General features: G+C 35.5%; 1 protein-coding gene across 15 annotated transcripts in view; it reads left to right on the top strand.

The window, feature by feature from the left end:
• RAPGEF6 (Rap guanine nucleotide exchange factor 6) overlaps positions 1–17,402 on the top strand; it is a 197,088-nt gene that overhangs the window by 135,001 nt on the left and 44,685 nt on the right. For all 15 annotated transcript variants that reach the window (XM_035727570.1, XM_035727566.1, XM_035727571.1 and 12 more), the window contains 2 exons: positions 3,656–3,896; positions 10,662–10,819. In XM_035727570.1, coding sequence (XP_035583463.1) covers positions 3,656–3,896; positions 10,662–10,819 — 399 coding nt within the window. The remainder of the gene's footprint in view (positions 1–3,655; positions 3,897–10,661; positions 10,820–17,402) is intronic.

Below are 17,402 nucleotides of genomic sequence, written 5' to 3'. Positions count from 1 at the left end.
TCCTAGAGTCTAGATCCTTTACCTCTTTGGTTAGGTTTATTCCAAGGTATCTTATGGTTTTTGATGCTATTGTAAATGGAATTGTTTCTCTCATTTCTCTTTCTACAGTTGCATTGTTAGTGTATAAGAAAGCAACTGATTTCTGTGCATTGATTTTGTAGCCTGCCACATTACTGAATTGCTGTATGAGTTCTAGTAATTTGGGGGTGGAGTCTTTTGGGTTTTCCCCATAAAGTATCATGTCATCTGCGAAGAGAGAGAAGTTTGACGACTTCTTTGCCAATTTGAATACCTTTTATTTCTTTATGTTGTCTGATTGCTGTTGCTAGGACTTCTAGTACTATGTTGAACAATAGTGGTGAGAGTGGACATCCTTGTTATGTTCCTGATCTTAAGGGAAAGGCTCTCAGCTTTTCCCCATTGAGGATGGTATTCGCTGTGGGTTTTTCATAGATGGATTTTATGAACTTGAGGAATGTTCCCTCCATCCCTGTACTCTGAAGAGTTTTAATCAGGAAAGGATGCTGTATTTTGTCAAATGCTTTTTCTGCATCAATTGAGAGGACCATATGGTTCTTCTCTCTCCTCTTATTAATGTGTTCTATCACATTGATTTGCGAATGTTGAACCACCCTTGCATCCCAGGGATAAATCCCACTTGGTCGTAGTGGATGATCCTTTTAGTGTATTGTTGGATCCTATTAGCTAGGATTTGGTTGAGGATTTTAGAATCCATATTCATCAGGGATATCGGTCTGAAATTCTCTTTTTTGATGGGGTCTTTGCCTGGTTGGGGGATTAAGGTAATGCTGGCCTCATAGAATGAGTCTGGAAGCTTTCCTTCTGTTTCTATTTTTTGAAACAGCTTCAGTAGAATAGGTATTATTTCTTCTTTGAATGTTTGGTAGAATTCCCCAGGGAATCCATCAGTGATGCATATTTCATGATGAGAGAAGTTGAGCACCTTTTTTACATGTTACCATGTGTTTTTCACAAAGTCTTTTCATTTTCCATTTTTATATTGAGTTTTTTATTTTTCATTGATTTGTTTGAATGTGTTATAAAAAAAGCACAGTAGCTTTTTAGTCTTAAAGGTAACAAATATTTCCCCAAGTTGTCTTTTGACTTTTTATGCTTGTGGTTTGTTTTGATTGTGTGTGTGTGTGTGTGTAAGTGTGTAAACGTACATACATATATGTAGAGACTGAGAAATTTTTAATCTTTAATCAGATTTATGATTATTGGGCACCTTCATTTCTGATTCATATATTTAATATTGCTCTTTAGTGACATTGTAATTACATTTACTCACCTTCTATTTTTGTCCTGAATCTTAAGTAATTTTTAAAATTCACTATTTTTCTCTTCATCTATAAATTAAATCTCTACAGTTTTATTTATAATTACATACACAACTCCAGCGAGAATATAAACTCTTTTGTACGCTCTTGAGTTGCCTTATGTACACCACAGGCAGGAATATCTGCAGCCCATTTAAAGATTTCCTGTTGCTCTTCATAGAAAATTCAGACACCTCACCATAGCATTTTTAGGCCCCTTGTCTACTTTGTTCCCTAGTCATCTTAATTTTCTTTAAGTTTCCTTTTGCAACAGGGACTTGGAACTTGAGATTTCCTCTACCTAGCATCATTCCTCCTTCCCTTCCCTTTGCCTAGTTAAAATCTACTCACCTTACTGAACTCTTCTTACACAGTGACTTAATTAGGGAGGATTTTCCCTTTCCTGCTACCTTAATCCTTTAGCTTATGTTCTTTCTGTACCGTGTATCTTAGACTTCCTGTTCTACAACAGGGGAAATCTGCCTGACATATGTTCTTCATAGGTCAGTAAATATTTTTTTGCATGACTGCATATCGATTTTAGCTCAAAAAGGCATTTTTACCTTTACCACATGGCTTAAAATAAAGCATAATTTTCAAAGGAAAGTAAAAGGAATTTATTGCTTTTTAATCAAGCAAAATATCTTTAAAAGGTGACTCCTAAAGATTTCCCATTATTTTGAAGGCAAAAAATGTGCTTTTCATAAACTTTCAGTATGCTTTGGTGTAATATATCATCCTGGTTGAAACTTTCAAGATGGTGCACTTTTACAACTGAATACCAAGCTATTTTATGTTGTAATGCATTAATTTTTAAGCCTTTGTCTTTTGGAATCTTACTTGTAACTCCTTTGACGTTGAAGGAAACTGTTATCCCCAGAACAACAAAAAAAGATCACAGTTCTCTGTTTTCAGTGGGCGCATTTATATAATTTACAGCTTTTCTTCAATAAAGGTACCAAGTAGTACTACTCAAAGCCAAACCTTCTGAAGACAAGCATGTTCAAGAATATATAGCTTCATTTATCTTTGATTCAGACCCTCCCAGACACCATGAGTCTTTAGGAAGCGGTTACTTTCTGTGTTAGCATTTATTTTTTTAGGTTTTTTGCCCCCCCCCCCAGTAGTTGATCTTATTTAAGAATACATATTTAAAACAACCAAAAAATTTTTTCATGACATTAGTTAATGAAACATAGGTAATATAGGTTATTCTAACTGGAAAAGGTCACGCTAATTACTAATTTATACTGGTTATGTAGTTAGTAGATACAAAGTCTTACACAGATTAGTCTTTTTTTCACCTGATCCCAAGGAGGTATAGCCCCTCTCACAAGGTGAAAAATCTGATCTAGGCAAAGAGATTGTGAGACAGGCAATTCTTCCAATGTGCTTTCACTTTTCCTTAAGGATGAAATAATTCATCAGTTTTCCCGTTAACATGAAGTTCCCTAAGGATGATATGTTGTTTGCTTCAAACCACTGTAGTGAATGTTTCTTAGCTGAGTAAACAGTGACAGAATGCTCATAAATGTGATCTTGAGGAAATTGTCATTTATTATTAAATTTAGTACTTTTCATCTCTGGTAAAAACAGGTCCAGCCAAACTATTTTTTTTTTTATTGGCTAAATTTTACAAAACTGAACCTGACTGCAGTACTTCTATCTCATCTCAAATGTTATATATTATGATAAGGAATAACATGTAAATAATAAAGTCTAAATACTTGTTTCTATAAAGTCTGAGTTGATTAGCAGTTTTATTGCTTATTATTATTACATAGCAATTATTGGTAAATAGGAAGCCCTGGACTTTCCAAACATGCTACCTGCCCACTTCCGTTCCATTTTTGCCAGTGACTTTTACCACTTTTGGATGATATCAGAAGTATGGTTAGTTATAAAAACTGAAGAGAGGGGTACCTCACTGGCTCACTTGGTAGAGCATGCAACTCTTTATTCTCAGGGTCATGAGTTCAAACCCCAAGCTGGACATGAAGCCTACTTTTTGAAAAATTGGAATATATTCTTAGGGGTGCCTGGCTGACTCATTTGGTAGAGCACATGACTCTTGATCTCAGGGTCATGGGTTTGAACCCCACGTTGGGTATAGAGATTACTTAAAATCTTAAAAAACTGAAGAGACAAGTGGATATGGCTGATGAAGGAAGGGTATAAATTTCATAATGTTTAATGAATGAGTCTGCAAGGCCAAGTAGTAGAAAGTGACTGTTTATCTTTCAAATTTGTTGTTCCTATAAAATCTTGCTAATGAGAAGAAAAGAAATGACAAGTTTATCTATTTATTTCCACAGTGTTCAAAGAGTTACTTAGTAGGACTGAACAAGAAAAATCTGGTATTCCTCATATTCCTAAAATTGCTGAAAAAAAAAGTAATCGCCATTCAATCCAGGATGTACCAGGAGATATTGAACACACATCACAGGAGAAAGGAAATAAGAAAATAAAAGCAAACACTGTTTCAGGTGGAAGAAACAAAATCAGGAAAATTTTGGATAAAACACGGTTTAGTATCTTACCTCCAAAACTGTTTAGGTAGGTAACACTAATCCCTCTCATGTAGGCCTTTTCCTATTGCCTATAAAATTTTATTTGGGGGAAGGGAATTTGGGGTCAGTTTTGGTTTTTATACAACCAGTGCATCATACAATCTGTAAGTAACCCATAAATAAAATAAATTCTCAGTATCTTTCCATCGTTTCTGTGACGTTACCAGTGCTAGATTATATGTTTTTCCAGTAGCTTTGTTTTGAATTTTAGGAAAGACTGCCCTTTTATTTTATGAAATCTTTTCTTGTGTGTTTTTGGTCTAATTTCAGTCCTTTGATCTATAAATTTGGACATCTTGGGGATACATTTGCTGATACTAGTTTTTTTGTCTTCTAAATCATCTTTCTCTTACTGTACTATTTATTCCTTCCTGAATTCTAAATGACCTTTTTAATCAAATCTGTTCCTATTTCTAAATTGAGATGTCACCAAAACTGAATGAAACTTTGAGATTTTAAATGTAAATTGAGGTCTGTAAAATACTTAGGAAATCAGTTCACTAAAGTGCCATGACTGGGAAAGAGTCTAGCATATATTATATCTATTTATTTTACATTATCTACTTCTTAAAGCCAATTACAAAAGTTCTAGTCAAGTTCAGTACTTAGCACATATAGGCACTCAATATTTGTTGAATAATTTAAGACAGTGAATGAAGGAAAAAAAATATTCACGCAAAACGTACTCAAAGAGAATATTTATTTGGCTCCTGATGCTTCCTAGCACTATGCCCAGTGATAATTATAGAGCTGAAAAGAGGTAGCCCCTACCTCTAAGGAATTCATATCACGAACCCTTTATTTTCCACACACTTACTATACACTAGACACAGTGTCCAAATGTAGAACTGTACAAAGATAGAGCAAGTTTCTTGTTCTCCCAAGAGTTGATGATCTAAATAGGGAAAGCAGACATTACAGAGTGATAAATGTTTTGATACATACAAAGGCAGAAGGAACAAGCTTGGTAGGTTAGGTAGAGTATATTTGTGTGTGTACATCTGGAGATGAAGCAGGAGAGTTAGGTAAGTGCTACGTTATGAAGGACTTTGAATATTATGCTAAAGATATAGACTTCATCATGTCATAGGAGGGAGCCATAGAAGCTCTGTTAGTTGTATTTGGTGGTTTGGGGTTGAATGTGCAGCACAGTGTAGTAGTAATAGCAGGGACACTATTAGAAGGCAACTTGGAAATAGGTAAAGGTCAACTCTCAACTTTTTTAAAGTTCAAAATCTCTAAGATTGCCTGATCAGAAAATGCTCTTCTTTTTGAGTTCTTACTTCCAGTCAGGAAACACATTTGTTCTTCATTTAATTTGGGGCTCACAGAGAATTGACACATCCTGAGCTTTGTTCTTAATGTCACTCATTTCTACAAAGTCTACTGCTCATTGTTTCTTAGTGACTGCTCTCCTTGAGGCAAGTAGTTTTATAAAAATGATAATTTTAAAATGGCTGAAGTTCTTTTAATATTGAGCATACTGTAGTATGACAGCAGGACAGCAAACACTGTAAGAAAAGTCTTACTCTCATAAGTGAGAATTAAGGAGAATAGAAGTGGGGCTAGCTCACAGTGTAAAGATGGCAGACAGTTTTGGATGACCAGAAGTCTGCAGGAAGGCAATGAGCAAAAGGGAATTGAATGGAGGACCAGAAGGCAGAAAAGAGTTCGCAAAGGGAATTCTCGGGAGGTAATGCCCTGAGTTCCATTGCTGGAAACCCTGGTAGATTTGGTGTAGAATACATATATCTCCTTTAACTGGTTTTCATTTTTGAACAGTGGCATAATTGTGACATGTGTTCTCTAGAACCAGAGAATAGTGATTGTAACTGACTATAGCTTTTTAGAGTCAGATTCCAACCAGCTATATTCAAGTTTCAGGCAGCTAACTCATCTCCATAGTATCTCCTTCAGGGAGTGGGAACTGGTTTTACGCTTGGATTCTCTCTTTGGTTACAGTGGGAGACGTGGAAATTAATGTAGCCAGGAGCAGTCATTTGAGTATTTTCAAGCATTATTTCTTTATATTGGTACCCCTAAAATGAAAGATCTAGTAGAAATAGTTAACTAAGAAGGGAATTTTTTTTTCATTTAGTGATGTATTGAGTTTCTTGTGCCAGTAGGAGACTTGGCTATGAATGCAAAACATTAATAAAAAACTGCACTTCAGAAGTTAATATTAAACTATCTCTTCTAAATATGTTTCAGTGAAGTAAAATGCTAATAATTTCAGACATATAAATGCCAAAAAAGCAAACCCAAAAACCAACAGGTTATTTTAATAGAAATCATAAAGGTTTTCTGCTGGAACCTGTTTTGTGTAAAGAACTGATTTGTCAAACTGGTTGCTTAGCGGTTTTGAGAATGAATGTATCTATTTCTTGGCACTTTCAGGTAACTTAATAGATAAACAAAAAATCACTGAAACTTCAGTGGAAAAATAGGCAGAGAACATGAATCATCTGTGCTGCATCAATAGTAACCCAGGATACACAATTTATTCTTAAAACAGGGTACCTTTTGTTTCATCATAGATTGACAAGAGAATAGTCAGGGCCCCAATTGATAACATCAGATAGATAGCTCAGACAGCTGTGGAAATATGAAATGATGTAACCTTTCCATAAAGCATTTGGGCATTTTTTTATTGAGAGTTTTAAAAATGTTCATACCTTTGAGTCATTAATTCCATTTCTAATAATTAGGTGAAGATTTATATACAGATAATACTACTATGAGTAGTATTATCTATAATGAAACAAAAAAGGAAATACCCTAGATGCCCAGCTATAATAAGGGAGTAGTTAAATAGATTGTGCTATATTCTGTAAAAGTAACTAGAAGAAAAAATGTTGATTGTGATTTTCTCTAGGGTGTTGTGGTACACGTAATTTTCTTTTCCTTGCTTGTTCATGGTATTTTTAAATTTTTCTACTTTGAATATTTTTTAAGTGAGAAAAAAACTTTAATGAATTTAATCCCACAAACCTGACAGTCTCCTGTGTGTCAGGCTCTTTGGAAGGGGTGCTTGGTCTCTGCCTTTTGCAGCACTCATTCATAGAAATACTGGAAGGAAGAATATCTACATCTGTCAGATAGGCAAAAGAATTATGAAAGGAAGGAAGGAACAAATAGTTGAGATAAGAATAGATAATTCCCCAAATCCCTAACTGTAACATAATTTTAAAATAAAATTATTCTGAAAATTACAAGTGGAAAAAAATTTATTAATTTTAATAACCTCTGTGAAAGACAGAAATGGGTATTTATTGACTTGAGAATATTTCACATTTAGGAAATCTGATGTCCTATTTTTTTAAATCACTCAGCTTTTAGTTTTTTTAATCACAAATTGCCTAAGTAACAGCTTCATATTATTCTTTGTAACAGTCCCAGAAGTAGACTGTCTTGTTTGCTTATCAGAAATTACTTTTTCTCACCATCTTTTGTCAGCATACTCTGTTTGCTTTAATATTGGAATTATTTTTTATTTGCATATTGATATTTACATAGCCTTTTTAGTTTCATAATGTGAAACTAAAATACAATTTTATTCTAAGTAAATTTAGTGTTGGGGAATTATTGAGGAATTTTTCAAAACTATCTTGTTTCTGTTCTGCATCATCATCTCAGGAGACTGTTTTGGTAAGAAATGACATAATTATTTGCAATGGGCTTTATCAATTCAGCTTCCAAAAAAGCATGGATATTTTGCTAATTAGATACTGTTTCATTCGTGTCATAGCATGAGTTGTACGTAACATTAGTGTAGTTTTCATTTACACATGCTCACACCTCAATTACCATGAATTTGTAACCAGCTTTACAGTATTATATCTGTACAGTCTCTGCTTATTAAAAAGCAGAGGTAATGGTAAATAATATCAGTAAGAGAGATAAGGACTTGTAGTGTTTCGTGCACTTAGTCTCCGTAGTGAATTCCATCTTAATGCAACTAATACAGCCAGTTCCCTTTAATAGGAAATTACAACTTTTTAACATTGTTAAAGTTGCTTCTACTGCGATTATTAATAGGATGGGCTAAGCTTTTTAACAGTTTGCTTCTTTGGATTCAGTTACTTGACCCTCTGTGTTCAAAAATAGGCAGATTTGTTTTCAAAAGTCTGTTAAATTAGAAAGCCTGTTATATTTAAAAGTATTTTCCATATAATTTAAATTGTTGCAGATTACTTACAAAGCTCTAAGTACAGTTTCTGTGAAAGCCGCCTGCCTTTTGTTCTCATATCTAACCTTAAAACATTTAGCTTTGATCTTTAGCAATGCACAGCAAATTATAAGGAACCAATTTAACATGAGCACAAATTCCTTATCAGATAATGTATTTCCTTAGCCTTATTTCTGTCAGATTAGACTGCCTTCTCTCCCCAGGTAAATACTTCCTGTTTCTGTAGTGCCTGTTATATCCACCCTGCTTTCTCTGTTTTTCAATACGAATTGCTTAAAATCCTTTCTAGGTTTGTACTGTTCTTTCTTAATTTTTAGTAAAAGTACTTTACTGTCTTCTTAAAAATTGGAATTGTATTTTCCTCTGTGCCAAAATATTCACCTCCATAACCTGATTTAATCCTTAAGGCAGCCCTGGGGGAGAAATAGTCACATTTTTAGATGAGGAAACTAAGGTCCATAAACAAAGAAATTTCCTTGAGGTCACATAGCTAATAGCCCAAGTTTATATGCGTAGCTGGCTCTTAAAGCACTTACTTTTGTTCCCTTCCATGTCTTCATGCTTTCCCCTCACTCCTCTGCAGCCTTGCTTGTCCTAGCTCTGTCTTCCTTGTGTGGCTGTTAGCCGTCCTTTAGCTGTTTATTTAACTGTCCTCTGCACTTCATCTGGCATAGTTTCCTAATCTGCCTAAGTCCTATTTTTTTTTCTCCTCACATATTCTGGATGTATCCCCTACTACTCATTTAATCCGTTCCATGGTAACAGGTAAGTGTTCTTTGATACCTCTGTATGTGTAACAGGTAACTGGGTAGAATACTACATTGAATAAAACAGATGAGAATTAATGTTAACCTAAAGGATTGGTTTAACCCTTAGAAATAAACGGTGTTTTGGTCATTGATGCTAATGGAAATCTTTTTCATTGCTGTCCTATGTTTGTATAGGACTGCTTCATTTATCCTATGTTTTGTAGGACTTTCTGGGATCTCTAAAGTTTAAATGACAGAGTTAAGTTTCTTTTAATTTTTTCTCTTAGATGGATTTAGAGCTGCCTGTGTAACAACTTGAAAGTATTTTTCTCATTAAGTATAACTTAAATATAACAAATGTTATTAAAAGCAGTGATTCAAAACCATAAATCTTTTCAAAGGTGCACAGGGTTATTATAAGGTCATTTGGCAGTAATGCAGCTATTATCTGTAATGAATGAAATTCTGGGGTGTGGAGTCAGGGTGGCCTTGCTAGGCCTTATGCTGACTTCCCAAGTGAGGAAGACACTCCCTTCCCTCTTTCCCGGTCTTCAAGCCCAGAGCCTCTCTGGGGCCTGAGAAGGTACAGGTGCACTGTGGCAGGCCTTGCTTGTCCTATGCTTTCTCAGAAGCCTAGAACACAGGCCTAGGAGGTTGCTGTACCCTCTGGAGCCAGGCAGGAAGCCACAGATTGGATCCCGCGTCCCACACCCCTGCTGAGTTGGGGGCTGGCTTCTCAACCTTTAAAGTAGTGTAGTTTAAAAGAGGGGTGTTCTGTTTGCTTAAATATGGCCATTTAATTGATATTTTTGAAACCTTTGAGGGGAATTAACTTTAGATGGCTTGCTTTCTGCTGTGGTTTTGATGTTCTCATCTAGAGAATAGCCAAATAATTAGACTTGAGATATCACACAAGAAATAACGCGTCCTTAGAATAAACTTAAAAGACTGTAAAATTCTGGGGCGCCTGGGTGGCTCAGTTGTTAAGCGTGTGCCTTCAGCTCAGGTCATGATCCCAGGGTCCTGAGATCGAGCCCTGCATCGGGCTCCCTGCTCTGCGGGAAGCCTGCGTCTCCCTCTCCCACTCCCCCTGCTTGTGTTCCCTCTCTCGCTGTGTCTCTCTCTGTCAAATAAATAAAGTCTTTAAAAAAAAAAAGAGACTGTAAAATTCTTTTTCCTCTATTTTGATTTGTGGTCCTCTCTTTCTTCTTTCTACTTGTCATGTGTACCCAGTGTTCACTGCTCTTCTGTTTTCCATCTTCCTGTTATCTTTTCCACATTTTCACTGGTTTGGGCAGTTCTCAGGTTGTTCATATGTTTAAAGACTTCTCTTTGTCACTTGGACCTGGCCCCTTTGTTTTCTACAAGCTGCTGGGTTTTTTTGGTTTAGGTTTAGATAACCCAACAGTCCTTTGCCCAGAAGATCACAAACCTATTATGCTGAAATTGCAAACTTTGCTATGGTGTGGTTATACATTGTTGGATACATATATTAGTGTCCACCAAAACTGGATGATCCTAAAGGCTCCCGAAACATTCAGGCTTAATTTCTCTACCAAAACCAACAGAAACTCAGTATGACTTTTTTTATGGTGTAGTAGAATTACTTAGATGTATAAGTTAAATTTTTAGTGTAAGTAAATTTTGAGTGTCTTCATTATTATAGTTCTCCTATTTTTTTAATTGCTGTAATAGATCTATATAATTTTTTAAGTCACCACTTTGAATTGGTCTTATTATGCCTCAGTATACAGAGGAAAGAAACGTTTGCCATTCAGAATTCTCAAATACTTTTTGTGCCATTATTTTGAAGTGACGGAGGCCTGAGCCAATCACAAGACGACAGCATTGTAGGAACAAGGCACTGCAGGCACAGTCTGGCTATAATGCCTATTCCTGGAACACTCTCATCCAGCAGCCCTGATCTCCTGCAGCCTACCACCAGCATGTTGGATTTTTCTAATCCTTCAGGTAATTTTTGTTTGTGATTTCATATAGCCATATTGGTACTAAAGTGACAAATTAGGTGGTTGAGCCTTGTGTATCAAATGGTAGATTTGCTTGAATCCCTCTTTTATCTCAAGGTTATGACTTACTGCAAAAATCTAAAGAGAACATTGTCTTTTTGTATAAGCTGGAATGGTACTTGCTACAATATGAAATAGAAGTAGAAACAGAAAAGAGATTTCATTTAGGTGTCTTTTGGTAACCCTTAGAGCAGTGGAATGAAAGCAGGGATGCTCCTTCTCAGTCAAGAAGCAAGTTATCCAGGGTGTGGAAAGGATAAGGGAATTTATTGTAGTCTCAGTGGCCTCACTTAACTTCCTCTGTGGTGTACTGAAATGTGTTAGTATTTTCTGGAAACACTGACTTTCCCCCAGCACCTGAAGCTAAAGCTGTTTTATTGTCATGGCATACTATAGCAATTAAATATACTATAGCATCTTTTCATTTGTGTTCAGATTTTGGGTTTAAACATCATATGGGACATCAAGTTAATTTTTCCGCATCTATGCATGCCCAGGGGCAGAAATTGTTACTTAACAGTATAATACAAAATTTCATTACAAGGAAGAAAAACTTTAAGAATTATTTGTACATCTGTCTGTCACTTGAAAGGATTTGAGATGACTTTCATCTCAAATGAAATGTAAAATGGTATGTAAAAGACACACCTAAAACTGAGATGTGTAATTGGGTCCAAGGAGAAGAGAGAAAAAAAGGTAGCTCTACAGAGACTGGTGTCGTGATTCAGCTTCAGTTTTCATGCTGAAGCCCCTAAGTGTCAAAAGGGATGAAACTCAATTACATGAATCTCAGTATTAGAAAGGAGGGAATATAAGTGTAATAGTAAGGTTTATGTTTCATTATAGCAACTTGAGTAAAAACTGGACATAACATAAAAACACAGTTCAGTGAAATTCATTCTGTACATTGGGTTTTTTAAAAATTTCAGTTGCCTCTTAATTATTAGCGAGTATGAAACCCAGTAATCTGTCTTTGACACATCCTTCTCTTTATGTGACTACCAGTCTTCTTCCTAGAACAAAGATTTTAATGAGTCATTACTTCGCTTTAGGAATTTCTAGTGATTTTTATGTTAGTCAAGGTTCAGTCTTAAGATAGAAACCACTCTAGATACTTAATCAGAATTTAGTAAAAGGGATTGTTGTCAAGGTGTAAAGTTAACTATGTACCTAAAATGGTAAAGAAGCAAGCACTAAGGAATCACAAAGGTAGGAAAAGTGCAAACTGGATTCATCTTCTGGTACATGAAAGAAATGCCACCACAGGGTGAAGAAGTGTTGCTGGGGTGGTACAGGAAGAAAAAGCCCACAAGAAGAAAAGCAGCAAGGCTTTTCTTCCTTTAACCCAACAGTTGCTTTTGATGCCCCTTTTTGGCATAACTTAAGAGGTGGCCAGTTGGCAAAGAAGAATGTGGTTTGCAGAGTCTCAACCCCATCATGACAAGGCAGAATGGATTTGTAACATTACAGCAATAACATAATAATTGTTAGTGTCCAGTTTTCACAGCATGATTGTAAACCCCCTTTCTAGCCTTCTCTTCTGCCATTCTCCCACTCTTACCTCCTCTGTCTTTCCTGAGTGTGGCATGTACCTTCACAACTGTGATTTCTTTGCCTGTGCTGTTTGCCGCCTTTGGTGTTCTCCCCCTGCATATCCCATGAATTTTTTCTTGTTCCGTGATAGCTCAAGTGTTACCTTATCTGGGAAGGCAGTCCCTCCTTTCCCAGAAATCTTTAGCACATTTTCATTGTCTTATATTGCTTTCCAGTGGGAGCACGGGAATTTATTTTCATGTCTCTGTGTGTGTCCCACAGCAGTATGTTCACAAATGAAATATTATTACACTACCAAAGCACAAACTAAGTATGCATACTTTCATAAGATGAGTATTTAGGGACAGGTGATATAAATGATGTTTATGGCTGCATTTTTGTCAGAGGCATATCTAGAAGTGGGGGTGAGGAAATAAGGGATGGTTGTAGGGAGAGGGACAGAGAGCAGTCAGTTGGGGGATTTAGCTGGGGGAACAAAGGGAAGAAGTTGGAATTTACTAAAATTTAGAGACTGTAAGCCCCATTGCACTGAAATTCAGATTTTTTTAAAGAGGAAGTGCTAGTCAATTTGATTGATTGCACAGTTTGCTCATTGAAAACATGGAAGAGCCAAAGATGCTCTTATAAAAACTATTCAGAGAGGGTCTGTCTGCAAACTCAGTCCGCAGCCTGTGTCCGTACCAGCAATATAAAAGAGCACGTATAAGATAGGTGTTTAACTTACAAATTATATTTTTAAACCCCAAAATGTGCACCTTTATGAAAGCACTTTTATGGTGCTGTTTATGTTGAATGAAATACTCATTACCAGTTGATTCCAAAATCCTTTCCTTAAATTATATATGACAGCGCCAAATTTTAAGTTCACTGTGTATGTCATGTGTGTATATTGCAGTACATGTGTGACATCAGTCAAGTCTGATTAACTTACTGGTGATCTCAGCTATGTTTATGCTGCTTGTGTCAAGTTGTTAGAAGGTAGGGTCAAAGCTACAGAACTGTTAATAGTAGTTTGCTTTTGATTGCTGACTATTCTGTGATTTTGCTTTGTTTTCGCTGCCTACAGCTGTTGGTTTTTACTGTTAAGTATCTTGAAAACCGACTGTGGTATTCCACTGCTAAATTTCTGTGTAGTGTTTTATTATTTTTAGAAAGTCATATGGTACAGAATTGAATAAAGTAGGAGCCAAAACTTTTCTGTCCACTCTACAAGCTTGCCAGTGTAAACTGGTGTGTATTCTTTTCAACATTTTCTTTGAATAGATAAATTTTTATAGTTCTAGAATCAGAGTACACGCTGCTCTCTAACTTACGTTTTGGAGGAATTTTTGACCTAAATACTAGATTAGGCCTAAAAGAACTCATGACCCAAAAGATTGTAAAACTGGATTTTTTTTTTAAGTCTGCTTATAGAACTTTTTGCTTACTTTTTCATTTAGTAGCACAAACCTTTTATTTGATTTAATATTTAGTAATTTTTCAGATTCAGTTTTACTAAAGTCTGAGTTATTTTAACTAATTTTTTATTTTAGAGGCACATAAAATTTTTGAAAAATCAAACTGCAGAGAAAGGACAGAATATAAGTCTCCACTCCCCAGAATTAACTATTGTTTATTCATATATCCTTCTAGAAATTTCAGTGCACATAAAATGTGTTTGCCACTCTTCACCCCAAATTATATGCTATACTTTTCTTCTACTTAGCCCATCTCACCTGGCAATATACCTTGAATACTTTCCTGCTTTAGAATGTGTTTGTTCTACCACAGTTTTTTAAACAGCTGGTAACATTTCATTTAGTCATTCCTCTTTTGGTGAGTGTTTACAGTGTTGCCTAAATCCCTGTGCTTATCTTTCCATGTTGTATGTTTGCAGTATTGTCAAATACCGAATTTTTGTCAAAGATTTTGTGGAAATTTATTGTCTCCTTTGTTACATATGTACCTATAAAATATCATCTATTTTGTCTCTTGTCCAGCAAAGCTTCAAATATTTACTGTCTGGCCCTTTAGAGAAATAATGTGCTAATCCTTGATCTCTACCATTGCACCACTACCTTGTGTTTTCTTAGTGCAACTTCTTAACCGTATGGATTGTCTTTCCATGAACCTCCACTTACTCTCTCGAATATGAGCAAGTCCCTGAGAGTGGAGACTTTGCCCCATCTCCTTTATTACTGTATCTTCATCACTTGGAACACTGTTGACACATAACAGGCACTCCACAAGTATGTACTTGGCAGTTAAAGTATGAGCAGGAGGCAGTCTTTTGGTTTTGTTTTCATCATCATCTTACTTTAAAAAAGTCCCATCTTTAGTGTATTATTGGGGTCAGTACCTGCATCCTTCAAGTATGTTATTTATTTTATTCAGGAGGATTATAGTTAGCATTCTAGAAATTCTGCTTTGGGTTTAAAGTCTAGATATTGGAGATTCCTTTCCTTAAATTCGTTTACCTGTTATGTAAGATTTTTTTTAATGAAATATGAATCATAAGACTAATAAATGCTCTAGTCCTCCAAGATTCTTTTTAAATGTCTCTTTTCCATAGGGGGTTATATTGTTACGTGCATTTTAGTTTCATGCCTAAAATTTGAAATGATCATTTTCCCTTGATTCAATTTTATTCTAACCTCATGTCTACCATTCATCTGATCATTTAACATTTGAGTATCTTCCCTGTGTTAAGTATTACTTTTGACATATATGTCCTACTAACAACAAACGTGTTGGTGAAGAACGTATGTTTTATATGTCACAATTTTAAAACAGAAAAAATATTACTGTGACAGTGGTAACAGTGCAAAGAAATGTTTTCCTCCAGTGTTTTTCCAAATCATTTTCCAGATTGGTACTTACCACCTTGACAAATTAATCAGGGTTGAGGTAATAGGGTGCCCTTTGGATAATCCCTTCTATGGATCTATCCTAGAGGTACCCATTCATGATGTCGAGATCCGTCTTATGTGATTATGTAACAGTTTGGCCTTCTCATGGGAAACAAATGGCTTTAACAGAGTATGACTTTTTTCTACACTGTTTAGCAAGATATACAAGTCTGAGTTCCTTCCCAGAAGATGTTAATAGTATTTGGAAATAAAAGAAGAGAAAATGAAATGTGTGCAAATTCCCAGTCTGCCTTTGTGAATAAATTTCTCTGGAGAAATTAATAAAAGGGGTCAGAGCATCTCCCCTTTCCCTCAAGGTTAGCCAGTCCTGCTGGCACACACCTAGTAAACTGATCCAATTCTAGAGCCCCAGACAGCTGAGGCCTATTTTTGTAAAGAGGATAGGGACAGTACAGGTAACAAAAGTTAGTTGTTTGACCTTTTTATATAGAGTTCAAGGGGATATGTTTTCCACTTTGTGTCCACTATCTTCCTCCTGACAAACTGGAATTTCCCTCTGCTTGAAAACATTTTCTAGCCAAGAGTAGAGAAGCATCTCTGATTTGGGTGGATCATAAAACAGTCTAACTTTAAGCCTTGTAGGTTTAGAGACCTGATGTCGTCAGCACCCTAAGGATTGACTCACTGCAAAGAAATAATGAAAAAGAGGCTTGTGGTGACTCAAATATTTGCATACATTAAGAAAGGTCATTTGGTGCATACTTCTTACGAAAGGGACTTGACTGAATATATGATGCCTTCTGCTTCCAACTTGACAGTGAACCTAGAACACTTTAAGACTCTGTTTTCCAGGCATTCCTATATGCTTAGTTGAATCTTCCAGTCTTGGGAGTCTCTCTTTGTGCCATGAGCCTCAGAGTAGTACCTTATTCTATGAAATTATCTTCTGCCATATCTCTTTCATTAATCTTTTCTTTCCTTTAGCCAGCATTGTACTTGAGATGGCTTTGAGACAGATGTGTGATTTTTCTTCATCTCTAAAAGTTAGTAATGTATGTAATGCTAATAAGATAGTGCTAGACAAACCATATATAATTACTTGAGCCACCAAAATCTCCCAATCCAATTATAGTCCTTACCAGGAAACCCCACAAATAATACATTTTTACTAATTTAAGGAAATTGGGAAATATTAGATATTAATATTCAGAATATTTATAATTAATATTAAATATTAGGGGGAAATATACTCTGTGTTCATGCTGTCAAATTTCTTTTTACTTATGTTGAATACTATTAAAAATTAGCCTGGGGTTATCATATTGAACATTGGGAAGTTTTAGCCAATGCAGTGTAACAAAATAAAACAAGGTAGAATGAGGGAGGGAGATATCAATCCTTACTGTGCATATCTTGAATTAGGATGTGTCTACTAATAGCAGAAATCACTGGATATTTTAAAACTTTCCTGTGTTAAATAATTATAAAAATAGGAAAACATGTGCCGCTGTATAGTAGACTGAGTGTTGGTATCTAGTATAATTCAGTAGGAAAACATAACGAATATCAAAAAATGTTTTTAAAAAGAAGGAATATTAATTGCTCATTAAACCAGTGACTCTCACCAGTAATCAAAGAAATGAAATGTAAGATAATGACATATTTTTAGAGGGAGGAAAAGCATAGGAATTTCAAAATGAAAAAAATTTGTAATGAACAGTTTGATAAGAATGTGATTAAAATTGCTCTCTTTACATTCTAGCATTATAAAATAATACAACCTCTCTGGAGAATATTTTGGCAGTATATTTCAAAAACCTTAAAAATATGCCTGCCCTCCCTCTAACTCAGCAAATCCTCTCTCCCTCTTTCTCCCCTCCCACACCCCCCTCTTCTAGATTTTCTCTGGGGAAATAATCAGATTGCCTGCAAAGGTTTATCTACCAGGGAGGGGGAAAGGGGTATTAGTCATCACTAATATAGAAGATATGCAACCTAAGTGTCTGTCATTAAAGGTTTAGATAATTTAAAAATATAAAATACATATTATGGAGTCCTGTGCCTCTTTTAAAAATTGTTTGGTTGAAGAGTATTTAAGGACATCAAAGTTTATAATAAATAAAA

Source organism: Zalophus californianus, chromosome 5 (genome assembly GCF_009762305.2).
Source record: "Zalophus californianus isolate mZalCal1 chromosome 5, mZalCal1.pri.v2, whole genome shotgun sequence".
NCBI lineage: Eukaryota > Metazoa > Chordata > Mammalia > Carnivora > Otariidae > Zalophus > Zalophus californianus.
This window is presented reverse-complemented; position numbering and strand designations above follow the sequence as displayed.